The sequence below is a fragment of the Acinonyx jubatus genome, chromosome D4 (assembly GCF_027475565.1).
Source record: "Acinonyx jubatus isolate Ajub_Pintada_27869175 chromosome D4, VMU_Ajub_asm_v1.0, whole genome shotgun sequence".
NCBI classification, from domain to species: Eukaryota; Metazoa; Chordata; class Mammalia; order Carnivora; family Felidae; genus Acinonyx; species Acinonyx jubatus.
The window spans coordinates 35692640-35707258 of NC_069391.1; the positions used below are offsets into that span (position 1 = coordinate 35692640).

The 14619-nt window shown below is 37.8% G+C and overlaps 1 protein-coding gene across 3 annotated transcripts in view; it reads right to left on the minus strand.

The window, feature by feature from the left end:
- MELK (maternal embryonic leucine zipper kinase) overlaps nt 1–14619 on the minus strand; it is a 214689-nt gene that overhangs the window by 154978 nt on the left and 45092 nt on the right. For all 3 annotated transcript variants that reach the window (XR_008291115.1, XM_027039452.2, XM_015079477.3), the window contains exon 11: nt 4333–4419. Coding sequence is in view for 2 of the 3 variants with exons in the window: in XM_027039452.2 (XP_026895253.2) it covers nt 4333–4419 (87 nt within the window). In the remaining variant the exon portion in view is untranslated. The remainder of the gene's footprint in view (nt 1–4332; nt 4420–14619) is intronic.

Below are 14619 nucleotides of genomic sequence, written 5' to 3' on the forward strand. Positions count from 1 at the left end.
TGTTTATTTATTTTTGAGACAGAGAGAGACAGAGCATGAGCAGGGTAGAGGTAGAGAGAGAGAGGGAGACACACAATCTAAAACAGGCTCCAGGTTCTGAGCTGTGAGCACAGAGCCCAGTGCGGGGCTCGTGAGATCATGACCCGAGCCGAAGTCGGACGCTTAACTGACTGAGCCACCCAGGCGCCCCAACATTGAGTAATATTTAATGCATGTATCTCCTCAAAAGGCACATGATCCAAAGAGGTCTACTACCAAAAAGGTCTAAATAAAAACCCTGTTTTTATTAAATTTTATCAGTTAATATTTTAGATGGCCACAGTCATCATGTATGCTTTGAAATCTATAACAGACCTACCAATCGAGTGGAAGAGGTATAAAATACTGTGATAAATTATCACAGAATGTTGCCTTTAATCCAGACAGGATCAGGGGAAGGTCAGAAAAGGTTTCATGGAGAAGGTACTTGGGAACTGGGTAAAAACTATGTAGTTATAACCACTCTCCACTTTCCAAAAACTACATTCAAGATTTTTTTTTTCCCCACCTGCCACATCTATGGTCTCACGGATGATAGCCCTACCTCTTTGAAAGAGATGCCATAAACTGATTACAGAATGGCTCAGAAACAAGTTGCCATTTGCGTACCAACAATGGTCTGGCACAATCCAGGCACTGTAAACAATACCTGGACAGTTTTCGATGGAGTTTTCTAAAGCTGCCTAGAGTTTTACAACCATACTCTAACCCCTCTTTACCCCTAAGCAAAAAAAAAGCATCCTTTTTATAACTTTTTTTGGCCATAGCCACTGCATACAACTCGTCACAATCAGATACACAGGGGAGTTCTGTGTTCAATAACAGATGAGTCAGCACATTAGTTACATTTTCAGGTGATGTCAATCCACAAGTCTAACACAACCAATGTCTCCATTATCTTTTAGGCAGCTCCAACAGGTTTACCTATTATGAAGAAGGTTGCATTTCTAAAAACAACAACAACAACTAAAAACATTTAAAAAAAAAAGAAAAAACATTTAAAAATCCCCAGCTGTTGCTCACACAGGCTAAATGTTAAAGAACTGCCCAGGCACCTGGGCTGAGGGCAGGCAAGTTACTGGTACAGAGTGTTTTGAGAAACTGAGGAGTGGCTCACTATCATTCCCTTGACCTTGGTCCTTGAGGCCTTTAAACTTCTGCCACCAGAATACAGGGAGATTTGCACTACAGGGATGGGGGAAGGGATCTGTCTTGGTCTGAATTGGTTCTCATATGCACTTGTGACCTTCAATGAAGTCTCCATACCAGATGACTGGCTGCCCCCACAAATCACAGACACTCACAGCTGGAAGAAGAGGGGAGCAGTAAGGAAAGCAATCAGGTGGAAGGAAGCTCTGGCACCACTACTGGAAGCTCTCGGGCAGGCTACAGCGGGATAGCCCGAAATCATGACACAGTGAAACTCTAACTGCTGCATATAAAAAGCAGATTAAGAGTGCTCATGTATATAATATAAAAGCGGGACTTCTAGGAGGCCAATGTTTGACAATAATAGTGTTTCTCTCTCTGCACAAAGATCAGCAGCACCATCCCAGGATGGATCACACTAACCTGATCTCTGTCTGTCCTGTCTAACCAGACCCCAAAGTAAAGGCAAAGCTCCTGAGGTGCCAAAAACAAGTATAACAGACACAGCTGATCTCAAACCTGCTGTTCCTGAGGCTCCTTAAACTGGAAAGTTCTTAGGACCAATGTGAATTCCCTGAGACTACCTAAACCAAGATTTCTCCAACCAACACTACTGATGTTTGACCTGGATAATTCTTTCTTGTGAGGGTCTGTTCTGTGCATTGTGGGATATTTAGCAGCATCCTGGCCTCTAACCACTAGATTCCAATATCATGTACACACACCCCAGTTGTGACAACCAAAAATGTCCCGAGGGGCAAAATCACTCCCAGTTGAAAACCACTGACTGAGACCAATGCTTCTCAACTTTTAATGTACATATGTATCACTTAGGGATTTTATTAAGATACAGATTCTGATTCAATAAGTCTGAAGTAGGCTCTGAGAATTTGCATTTCTAATAAGCACCAAGTGACGCTAATGCTGCTGGTCAAAGCATACTTTGAATAGCAAGAATTTAGAGTAGTACTTCTCAACTCCTGGCTGCATACTGCAATCACTGGGAAAGCTTTTAAAAATTCTGATGTTTAGGCCACACACTAAACCAATTAAACCGTAATCTCCGGGGATGGGTCCTAGGCATCAGGATTAGTTTAGATTCCCAGAGGATCCACACAAGGTTGAGAATCTCACATTTAGAATGAATAGCCTATATTCTACTCATCCCTAGGACTGGAAAGTAAGTATAAGCAGACATTTAAGAATGAAAGAAGAGTCCAAAGGAAGAAAAACTATTCCTTTTTTTCACAGCATTCTTGATGTTGTTCGTGCCTAGCTTTCAGAATCACTGAGAGCTTTAGAGATGTAACACCAGAAAACAATATCGTGCTTCATTATCTACTTTTCCTGTATCAGAAGGAAAGAAAATAATTCCTATTCCCATTTCACTTTTAAGTTTGAAAATTATGTAAAGATCACATAAAGGATACTATTTTAAAGATAATTTTTCAATAGTTCTTGAAATTCTACGTATATTACTTTTAGGATTCAGATTTTAAAAGTCTGTGATATGGGGCACCTGGATGGCTCAGTCAGTTAAGCATCTGACTCTTGATTTTGGCTCAGGTCACGATCTCACAGTTTGGGGGTTCGAGCCCCGCATCGGGCTCTGTGCTGACAGCTCAGAGCCTACAGCCTGCTTCGGATTCTGTGTGTGTGTCTCTCTTTCTCCCCCTCCCCTGCTCAGCTCTCTCTCTTCTCTCTCTCAAAAATAAATAAACGTTTAAAAATAAATAAATAAAAGTCTGTGATCACACACCAAATCTTTTCTCAATAAAATGACAGGATGTCTTGGGCCGAGCTTTGAAATATCCTAGTTAGAAAAGGCAAATGGGAGAGGGGACTGGGATATAGATAAAACTGGCAAAATGTCATTAGCTGTTGAACCTGGATGATGAGTACATGGAAGATCACTGTTAAACTGTTCTACTTTTGCAGGCATTTAAAAACTTCTAAAATGAAAAATTTAAAAGAAATCTTAGGTACCTGAAAGTCTCTATGAAAGATCATCCTAAAGAAAAAGTCATACTTTTATTTTTAAGTTGCTTAAACGGAAACTTCAAGTTCTCATTATAAAAGACTAAGGAAGGGCCTTGCAGCAATTCCCAATTCTTGTCATTCCTTCAAAGGCATTTTCCATGCAAAACACATTATCATTCTGTTTTGTATACACATTCTGGAACCTTTGCTTATTATGTCATCCAAAAGAAATTTTTTATATCTCCTCCTCATTGAGAAGAATTGTGGCTTAGCAAAGCTTTGTTTAGAAAAAAAATTTTTGCTTAAGTCTTTACCTTGCAAATTAGGAAAGAAAAAAAACAAAACAAAACACAAATCAGAGACAATGAAAGACAGTACTGAACCAGGAGCAAAGTTGGGCTCAATCCCTGCCTATCAAGTTCAATTATACTCGGAGTCAACTATGAGTGCCTCCATCTCTAGGAAAAAAAAACACATGTATGATCTAGAGATTAAGCTTCTGAAATAACTTGATAATGATTTCATGGTATTTGCTTCACAAGCTTAGGGGTGATGTGGTGCTATTGAGTTGCTTTCGGGTAAGAAGAAAGCTGCTTTGTGTTTACCTATTCCTACAGCAGAATCATAGTTCCATGTATAGAATTTCAAGTAGTAAAATCAGAACTCTGTCAATTCTCTGTGGACTAGTTTTTTCTATTTCTTTATTTTTTTTTCCCACTGTAATTCTCTTTAATCAATGTCATATTTTTTTATTTTAAACTTTATTTGAGAGAGAGTGCACATGCATGGGGGGTGGAGGGAGGGAGGAAGGGGGAGAGAAAGGAGAGGGAGAGAGGGAGGGAGGGAGAGAGGGAGGGAGGAAAGGAGGGAATCCCAAGCAGGCTGCATGCTCAGCACAGAGCCTGATGTAGGTCTCGATCCTATGAACCAAGAGATCATGATCTGAGCCAAAATCAAGAGTCAGACCCAAATCAATGTCATTTTTAAAGAGGATCTCCAGCAGACATGAGAAAAGAATTGAGTGGAATAGTTACATCCATGACAAAATCATAGGTCTGAAAAACGCTATACTATTTTCCATGTACTTTATCAGGAAATTTCTTTTATCAATAAAGAACAATAAAACAAAAGATATTATTCTCAAATTCATGTCATATTTCTTACCAATGAAATTAAATCCTCCATTGTTTGCCTGTTATTTCTGTGATATACAGCTAGTTCTGTTACACAATCTTCATCAAGGTGAATAAGCTACAAAAAAAACAAATTTTATTAACAAAAAATTATAAACATATTTGTTTTTAAACTTTTTAAACTAGCAAAACTGCCTTGTAAAATCAATGCCAATATGTAAAAAAACAGGAGTTCGTCAAATTCTTCAGTAACAATAAACATTCTCCAGAATTTTTTAAGATATCAACAGATGACAATAAGCAGTTCAAGAAGAGTTCTTTCCCAGCCTTTCACATTCCATCACCATGTGATCGATTGCTAAAACTATTATCTAGCCAAGGCCCTACATGCTCCTTCCCTACATGGTAAGGCCAGCATGGCATCTTCAGCAAAGAGCATCTAGGCACTAAAATCAGCAGCTACACAACAGACTGGTCAGAGTGGCTCAAACTTGCAGTACCGTGCACTGTGTTTGGGTTCCACAACAATCCAAGAAGCCCTTGTGATGGTGCCATAGGTGATACACAATCACCATTATGCTGAAGGTACTAGCAAAGCATGATTTAAAAAAAAAAAACAGCCTCTGTACAAGCTTTATTTTGCTTCAGGATAGAAGTTATCCAAGTATGCTGACCCATGCACAAGGGGACAGAAGTAGGTTCTGAGAACCAAATGAGAATCACTGAGAACCAAAAGGCCAAATGGGCCTAGACTGGACCTGGAACAGGAGTTCAGGAGATCACAGTGGAAGAGATTCAAAGGAATGTAATTTTAAAGTCATCTTCTCCATGTATGAATTCTCTTCACAGCAGTCCCAATAAGTGATCTCTCACTTTCTGCCCTAGCCCTCCTCTCCAGGGAACAGGGATGGCTAGCTTCTCGCACCTGTCCCCTAAGGTCTGTCTCCCTATGATCTGTATTTGCTGTGAGTCCATACACTCTTACAGCTAACAGGCTTTGGAATCAGAAAAACCTTGGTTTGAATTGTGAAATCATTAAATAACTGTGTGGCCTTCAGCAGGTTACTATACCTCTCGGAGGATCAGTTCCATCATCTATAAAATAGAAATGGAACTTTGTCTTGCAATACATACAACATACGTGGAATGCCTAGTACAATATCTAAACAGAGCAGACTCTCAAAAAGTGGTTAACTAATTTTACTAACAATCATAATTTTACTTCCTCTTTGGTGTAAGAGCTTTTCAGAAATTTGAATATTCCTATTATAAGAATATTTCCTCTTCAAGTTTTCTCTTTTCCACTTCCTTTAACCACCATTCCAATGATTAACGTCCCTTACCATCTTGGCCCTTTCTTTAGATCACACACACTAGGCTGTCACTGACCCTCAGTGTGAAGTGCTGAGAACCAAACCTAGTATGCCAAGAGAGGTTTGCCCAGCGCAAAGCAGAGCAATATCATGAACCTTCCCTTGTTCCGGACCCCACACTTGTAATAACGGACTCAAGAGAAAGTCATGCTGCCATCATGAAAATAGAAGAACACTGGAAACAACATTGTATAAGCACAACCTCATGGGCTACAGAGAATGTGGAGACACAGACGCTTATACTAATGGCTCTATAAAAGTCCAAAATGCTAAGGTAAGTTTTCACTGTATTGCTTTGACCTTAGCAGTTTCCCCTACTATAGATTCCCCCTTCAGGAAGGTCCCAACCTCAGAAGCCCAGACACTTTACCACCAGTTGGGCATCTTCTTTGACACCAGTTGATGCCACCACTGCTCAAATGAGAAGGAAAATATTTCTGGGGTTCCCTCCATAATTGTAAGTTACTATCCTAAAAACAAACAAACAAACAAACAAACAAACAATCTTTCTCTCTCTCCCATAGCCTCCTACTTTGTGCCTTTACCACAGGTGTGTGTGGGAAAGGAGGGAAGGGTAGGAAGAAGGTGCTAGCTTCTTTACTGGACTCTTGAACTGGAACGAATGAAGAGTGTGGTAGACAAGACATCAAGTCTTAAAACTATGGCTTGTCTAGGGGCACCTGGGTGGCTCAGTCAGTTAACCATCCGACTTCAGCTCAGGTCACGATCTCATGGTTCGAGAGTTTGAGCCCCACATCGGGCTCTGTGGAGCCTGGAGCCTGCTTCAAATTCTGTGTCTCCTACTCTCCCTACCCCTCCCCAGCTCACACTCTGTCTGTCTGTCTCTATCTCTCTCTCTCGAATATAAATAAACATTAAATATATAGATTTGGCTTGTCTCCAGCTGGGTTTTCCAAAGAGGCTCAATACTTTTAGATGGTCCCAGGCTTACAATGGTTCAACTTATGACTTTTCAACTTTACAATGGTGCAAAAGTGATACACATTCAGTAGAAACCATACTTCAAATTTTGAATTTTGATGTTTGCCCAGGCTAACAATATACGGTATGATCCTCTCTGTGATGTTGGGCAGCAACAAGCTGTAGCTCCCAGTCAGCCACGCGACCACATGAGTAAAGAGCCAATACACTTACAACCATTCTGTACCCATATAATCATTCTGTTTTTCACTTTCAGTACAATAATCAACAAATTACAAGAGATATTAAACACTTTATTATAGGCTTTGTGTTATATGATTTTGCCCAACTGTAGGCTAATGTAAGTGTTCTGAGCATGTTTAAGGTAGGTCAGGCTAAGCTATGCTGTTCAGCAGGTTAGGTGTATTAAATGCATCTTCGACTTAAGATATTTTCAACTTATGACAGGTTTATTGGGGTGTAACCCTTTAAGTCAAGGAAGATCCGTACTCTAAATTCTCAGCCACACGGACTCAAGTTAAATTAAGTACAAAAATGAATACCAAAAGCTAGCCAATTATTTTGGATTATCCGTGCCTACTACATTTCCTGTTCAGTAGGGCAGAAAATGGAACTGAATATAACTTCTATTTGATACAACACTTGGGTACTAGAGTTATGTGTGAAAATGATAGAAGGAGATCATGCATAGAGTTATAGAATAGCACCTATACATTAAATATCCAAGTAAATCTGAATTATTTTTTATAATTCACTCTTGACAAAACATAATAATGAGGGAGAAAAAGCAAATACTTTGAAAAGCAACAATAAACCCTTATAGCTCTTCTGTATATAACTCATTTGATCCCTGAAGCAATACTATAAGGCAGGCGAGACAGATGAATGACACAACATGTAAAGGCACTCTATAAAGGGGAAAATATAACCCAAATATACACAAGAGACTGATGTTAGAATACCCACATTAGAGGTGAGAAAATACTCAGAAAAATTCCTGTGATGTACCTAAGACTGGCATTTTTCATTCCTAGCCCAGAGTTTGTTCTGTCACACCACAGTGCCACCTCTCCATGACGCTGCTCCAATAGCTATTTCAACAGAAACCAGATGCATGGCCTGGTCCTCGTCACAAAGGCCACAGCTATGCAGGATGCAGGCCCTAAATTTGAATTATTTGACCTACCAGATCCATTTCATTCTGGAGGCCTTATGTCTAGGTTCAAATCCTGGTTCTACACTTACTAATTGTTTGATCTTGGGGAAGTTACCTTATGATTCTGTGTCTCAGTTGCTTCATTTGCAAAATGGGGACAACAATACTATCTACCTCAGAGGGTTGGTATGTGGATTAAATGAGTTAAAAGAGTTAAAAACACAAAGCCATAGAATATCACCTGACTCTTATAGGTAATACCCTAAGGGCTCTGTATTACATTGTGGTATAATACACAGAGAGTTCTTACTATAATAGCACACTATATGATTATAGTAAGTATTCAGTAAAAAACAATTACTATACTAAGATATGAGAAAATTTACAAATTCTTTGAACACTCAAAACTATATATTTTACTTTATACTGCACCCAAATTTAAAATAATTTTTGTGTTGGTGAAATCAGAGACCTTCTTCATTTAGGCATCTGTTCTACTGCAAGTATAGTGGATCCTCTATTAGGATTACGGCTGAGAAGACATGCAAAGCCCTCCCACACATGGAGAAACAATGACCCCCAATGGTTGAACACAGGCATTTGCACCACCCACTCCCTCCACCTCACAAGGGGCACATCCCAGTTTCCCCGCCCTGCTACTGCACCGTTCTCACACCTGCACACTCTGCTTTTCTTAGGCTCTCAGTGTTGATAGTTGTTAGAATGAAGTTGCTGCTCAACAACCTAACCTTACACCCAAAGGAGGTAGAAAAAGATTAACAAATGAAGACTAAAGCCAGCAGAAGGAAGGACATAATACATTTTAGAGCAGAAATAAATGATATAAAAACTAAAAAAAAAAATAGAACAGATCAATGAAACCAGGAGCTGGTGCTTTGAAAAATATTAATAAAAGTGATAAACCTCTAGCCAGACTGATCAAAAAAAGACTCAAATAAATAAAATCACAAATGAGAGAGGAGAAATAACACCACAAAAATACAAACAATTAAAAGAGAATATTATGAAAAACTATATGCCAACAAATTGGACAGCTTAGAAGAAACGGATAAATTCCCAGAAACATATAAACTACCAAAACTGGAACAGGAAGAAATAGAAAACTTGAACAGACCAATAACCAGCAAAGAAAGTGAATCAGTAATCAAAAACTCCCAACAAACAAAAGAGCTGGACCAGATGGCTTCACAGGAGAAGTCTACTAAACATTTAAAGAGTTAATACCTATACTACTCCAACTATTCCAAAACATAAAAAAGGAAAACTTCCAAATTCATTCTATGAGGCCAGAATTACCCTGATACCAAAACCAGATAAAGACTCCACTGAAAAAGAGAACTGCAGGCCAATATTGCTGATGAACATAGATGCAAAAATTCTCAATAAAATACTAGCAAACGAAATTCAACAATACATTAAAAAAATCATTTACCACGATCAAATGGGATTTATTAGTCGGTTACAAGGCTGGTTCAATATTCACAAATCAATCAACGTGACACAGCACATCAATAAGAGAAAGGATAAGAACCATACGACCAGTAGACACAGAAAAAAGCATTTGACAAAGTACAACATCCATTCATGATAAAAACCCTCAACAAAGTAGGTTTAGAGGGAATATATCTCAACATAATAAAAGGCCATATATGAAAAACCCACAGTTAATATCATCCTCAATGGGGAAAAATGAGAGCTTTTCCTCTAATGTCAGGAAAAAGACAAGGATGTTCACTCTCATCACTTTTATTCAACATGATACTAGAAGTTCTAGCCACAGCAGATAACAAGAAACGAAAAGGCATCCAAATTGGCAAGGAAGAAGTCAAATTTTTACTATTTGCAAATGACATGATACTGTATATAGAAAACCCAAAAGACCCCACCAAAAAACTGCTAGAATTGATACACGAATTCACTAAAGTCACAAGATAAAAATGTACAGAAACCTGCTCCATTTCCATACACCAATAATGAAGCAGCAGAAAAAGAAATTAAGGACTCAATCCCATTTACAAGTGCACAAAAACGCATAAGATATCTAAGAATAAACCTAACCAAAGAGGTAAAAGACTTGTACTCTGAAAACTATAAAATACTGATGAAAGACATTGAAGAAGAAGACACAAGGAAATGGAAAGACATTCCATGCTCACTGACTGGACAAACAAATATTGTTAAAATGTCTATATTACCCAAAGCAATCTACACATTTAATGCAATCCCTATCAAACTACCGAAGTATTTTTCACAGAGCCAGAACCAACCCCAAAATATGTATGGAAGCACAAAAGAACCCAAGTAGCCAAAGCAACTTTGAAAAGGAAAGACAAAGCTGGAGACATCACAATTTCAGACTTCAAGTTATATTACAAACCTATAGTAATCAAAACAGTATTGTACTGGCACAAAAACAGATACATAGATCAACAGAACAGAAGAGAAAACCCAGAAATGAATCCACAATTATATCTTTAACAAAGCAGTAAAGAATATCCAATGGGAAAAAGAATGTCTCTTCAACAAATGCTATTGAGAAAACTGGACAGCGACATGCAAAAGGATAAAACTGGACCATTTTCTTACACCATACACAAAAATAAATTCAAAATGGATTAAAGACCTAAATATGAAACCTAAAACCATAAGAATCCTAAAAGAGAACACAGGCAGTAACTTCTTTGACATCAGCAGTAGCAACTTCTTTCTAGATATATCTCCTGAGGCAGAGGAAACAAAATCAAAAATAAACTATTGGAACTACATCAAAATAAAAAAGCTTCTGCACAGCAAAAGAAACAATCAATAGAACTAAAAGACAACCTAGGGAATGGGAGAAGATATTTACAAATGACATATTCTGATAAAAGGTTAGTTTCCAAATTATATAAAGAACTTACCAAACTCAAAACCCCCAAAAATGAATGATCTAATTAAAAAATGGGCAGAAAATGAATAGACATTTTTATAAGGAAGACACACAGAGAGCCAACAGACATGTGAAAAGATGCTCAACTCTGCACATCATCAGGGAAATGCAAATCAAAACTACAATGAGCTATCACCTCACACCTTTCAGAATGGCTAAAATCAGTAACACAAGAAACAACAGGTGTTGTCAAGGATGTGGAGAAAGGCGAACACTTGTACACTGTTGGTGGCAATGCAAACTGGTGCAGCCACTATGGAAAATGTGGAGGTTCCTCAAAAAGTTAAAAATAGAACTACCCTACGATCTGGCAATCACACTACTAGGTATTTACCCAAAGAATACAAAAATACTAATTCAAAGGGATACATGCATCCCAATGTTTATAGCAGCATATAGCCAAATTACAGAAAGATCCCAAGTGTCCATCAATTCATCAACTGAAGATGTGGTATGTGTGTATATACGTATATATATATACACACATATATATACATATATATATACACACACATGCGTAAATATACATGCACACACATATACATATATATATACAATGGAATATTACTCAGCCATAAAAAAAGAATGAAATCTTGCCATTTGCAACAACATAGTAAGTCAGTCACAGAAAGACAAATACCACATGATTTCATTCATATGTGGAATCTAAGAAACAAATGAGCAAAGGGAAAGAGAGAGAGAGAGAGAGAGAGAGAGAGAGAGAGAGGCAAACCAAGAAACAGACTCTTAACTACAGAGAACAAACTAATGGATACCAGAAGGGAGGTGGGTGGGGGGATGGGTTAAATAAGTGATGGGGATTAAGAAGTACCCTTGTTTGATGAGCACTGGGTGCTATATGGAAGTGCTGAATCACTATGTTGTACACCTGAAACTAATATTACACTGTATGTTAACAAACTGGAATGTGAATAAAAACTTAAAAAAAAAAAAAAAAGAATTAAGTTGCTTCTCTAACTGCATTTGCTCAATAAATACTAAAGATGTCCTGGAGGACTGAAGGGAACATGGAGAAGAAAAATGTTAGGAGCTGACAGTCATAGGAGAATCAGAAGGGATTTCTAACAGTGGGCAAACTAGTAAGAAGAAGCTAAAAACAAGCTTCATTTATTTTTCCAAGACCAGGTAGCCACTGGGAAGAGTATCTGCATGGATTAAGGTGATTACTCCAGAAAGCAAATACCTCACAGCTGTACCAAGTCCATACTGTGACATGTCTGAGAAACATCCAAGCTATTCTGTTGACCCATGCACATACCCCACTACGCTGCCTAAGTTTTAGCTGATTATCAGAGAACATGCCAAATTATCTGAAAAGGCCATTAAAATACTTCTCCTTTAAAGTATTAAAATACTTTTCTAACCACATACCTATGTGAGGCTACATTTTCTTCATATGCTTCAATCAAAACAACAGAATGCAAAACAGACTGAATGCAAAAGCAGATACAAATCCAAGTGTCTTCTATTAAGTCGGACTTAATCTGCAAAGATGTAAAGTGATGCCACTCTTTCAAATTTATTTTTTAAGTCATTATTTTTCATTTCTTGATTTCCTTATCTATACATAGGGGATAAGAATTGTCTGGACTTAGAATGGCACACCTTTCATAGTGGCTCCAGGCTTTGCCAGGTGGCTCACTTTGGTGACTGGGATATAAGCAAACATGATGCAAGCAGAGACTTGGAAAATGCTTGAAAAGTATTAGAGCGTTCCCACTTTCTTGCCTCTTTTGGAATCCAGCCACCATTTCAAGAAGCCCCAACTAGCCTGCTGCACACAATGCAGCCCCACAAACAGCCAGCACAAACAGCTGATCTTCTGAGTAAGGCTTGGACCATACAGCCACAAGTAAGTCACAGGTGACTACAGACACATGAGTGACCCCAGGTAAGACGGGTGCAAGAACTGCCCAGTTGAGCCAACCCAAATTGCTGATCCACAAAATTAGAGGTTATAATTATTTTAAGTCACTAAATTTTAAGATTTTATTTTACATACTAATAGTTAATATCAAAGCACATATCCTTTCGCAATAATCACATTTTTGCCAAGTTCAAGTTGTTATTGGTTAAAAAAGACTTAAATATTAATATAATGATAATTATTTAAATAGCTCACATATATATATTTCATATATATATTAGACTAGTTCTCAAGGTGTAGTCCACAGACCACTTGAGGATCTCCAAGGTCAAAACTATTTTTTATAATAATACTGTTTTTCATTTTTCACAATGTTAACATTTGCAGTGATGGTGCAAAAGCAATGATGAGTAACACTGCTGTGCCTTAGTACAAATCAACGCAGTGGCACCAAACTATACTAAAATACTATATTCTTTGTCATGCACTTACAGTTCAAAAAAAATTTTTTTAAGTCAGTTTCAATTAAGAAGATCATTAATGTAGGACGCCTGAGTGGCTCAGTCAGTTAAGCATCCGACTATTGGTTTTGGCTCGTCATGATCTCATGTTTCGTGGGATCAAGCCCCACTTTGGGCTCTGTGCTGACAGCTCAGAGCCTGCTTGGGATTCTCTCTCTCAGCCCTTCCTCAGCTTATGCACGTTCTCTCTCTCAAAATGAATAAACATTCAAAAAAAAAAAAAATATCATTGATGAAGCAGTAAAAAGTACTAATTTTATTAAATCTTGGACACTGAGTACATGTATTTTTTACATTCTGTGTGACAAAATGGGAACTGTGCATAAAGCACTTATGTACACCAAAATATGATGGTTCTTAGAGGAAAAGTGCCTGTGTAACTGAGTTATGAGTTGAATTACCTGTTTTCTTCATAAAACACCATTTTTACTTGAAAGAACAATGGCAAACTATAATTATTTAGACTTGGGTATTTGGCATTTTCTCAAAAATGAACAAAATGAATTTGCCACTTCAAGGAAAACAAACTGACAGTATTTGCTGCCAATGATATAATTTGAGCTTTCAAGCAAAAATTAACATTTTGAAAAATTTGTATCTGCCACTATTAGTTTAACAGCTTTCCAAATCTTAAAGACTTTTCTGATGAGATCAATAGTGATTTTAAGGAATGTGATTCTGGGGTGCCTGGATGGCTCAGTCGGTTAAGCATCCAACTCTTGATCTCAGCTCAGGTCACAATCTAACGGTTTGTGGAATCGAGCCCTGCATCAGCCTCTGCACTGACAGCACAGAACCTGCTTGGGATTCTCTCTCCCCCCTCTCTCTGCTCCTCCCCCACTAGTACATGCGTGCTCTCTCTCTCTCTCTCTCTCTCAAATCAATAAACTTTAAAAAAAAAAAGGAATATGATTTTTTTCTAGTGTATGATTGAAAGGTGTTAACATTTGGAAGATATGCATAACTCAGTGAACCAATAGTTTCCAAATGACGAATGCATAATATTACATGAGGAAGGAATCCAATGGACAGACCGATGGATTTGAATGGAACAGAGTACAACAGCTTCATTGATGTGCTTTCATATTCCACAATCAAGTAACCTTTCAGAAACTACCAGTTGTCAAGTTTTAATGGACTAGCACAGAATATCCCTAATTATCTGAAAAAGTTTTTAAAGTGTTTATCTCTTTTCCTAGTACATATCTGTGAGGCTTTTTCTTCATATGCTTCAATCAAAACAACATATCAAAACAGACTGAATACAGAAGCAGATGAGATCCAAATGTCTTCTATCAAGCTAGACTACAAAGAAGCTTGCAAAGATGCTACTCTTTTTGCTACATTTATTTTTTAAGGTTATTTTTCAGAAGATATTAATTTGAGACAAAATATAATAGGTTTGCTACTGTTACTTTTAAATGAATCAATCAATAAATATTAAGAGTATAAAGGAGTCCTCTGACTTAAAAGTTTGAGAACCACTAT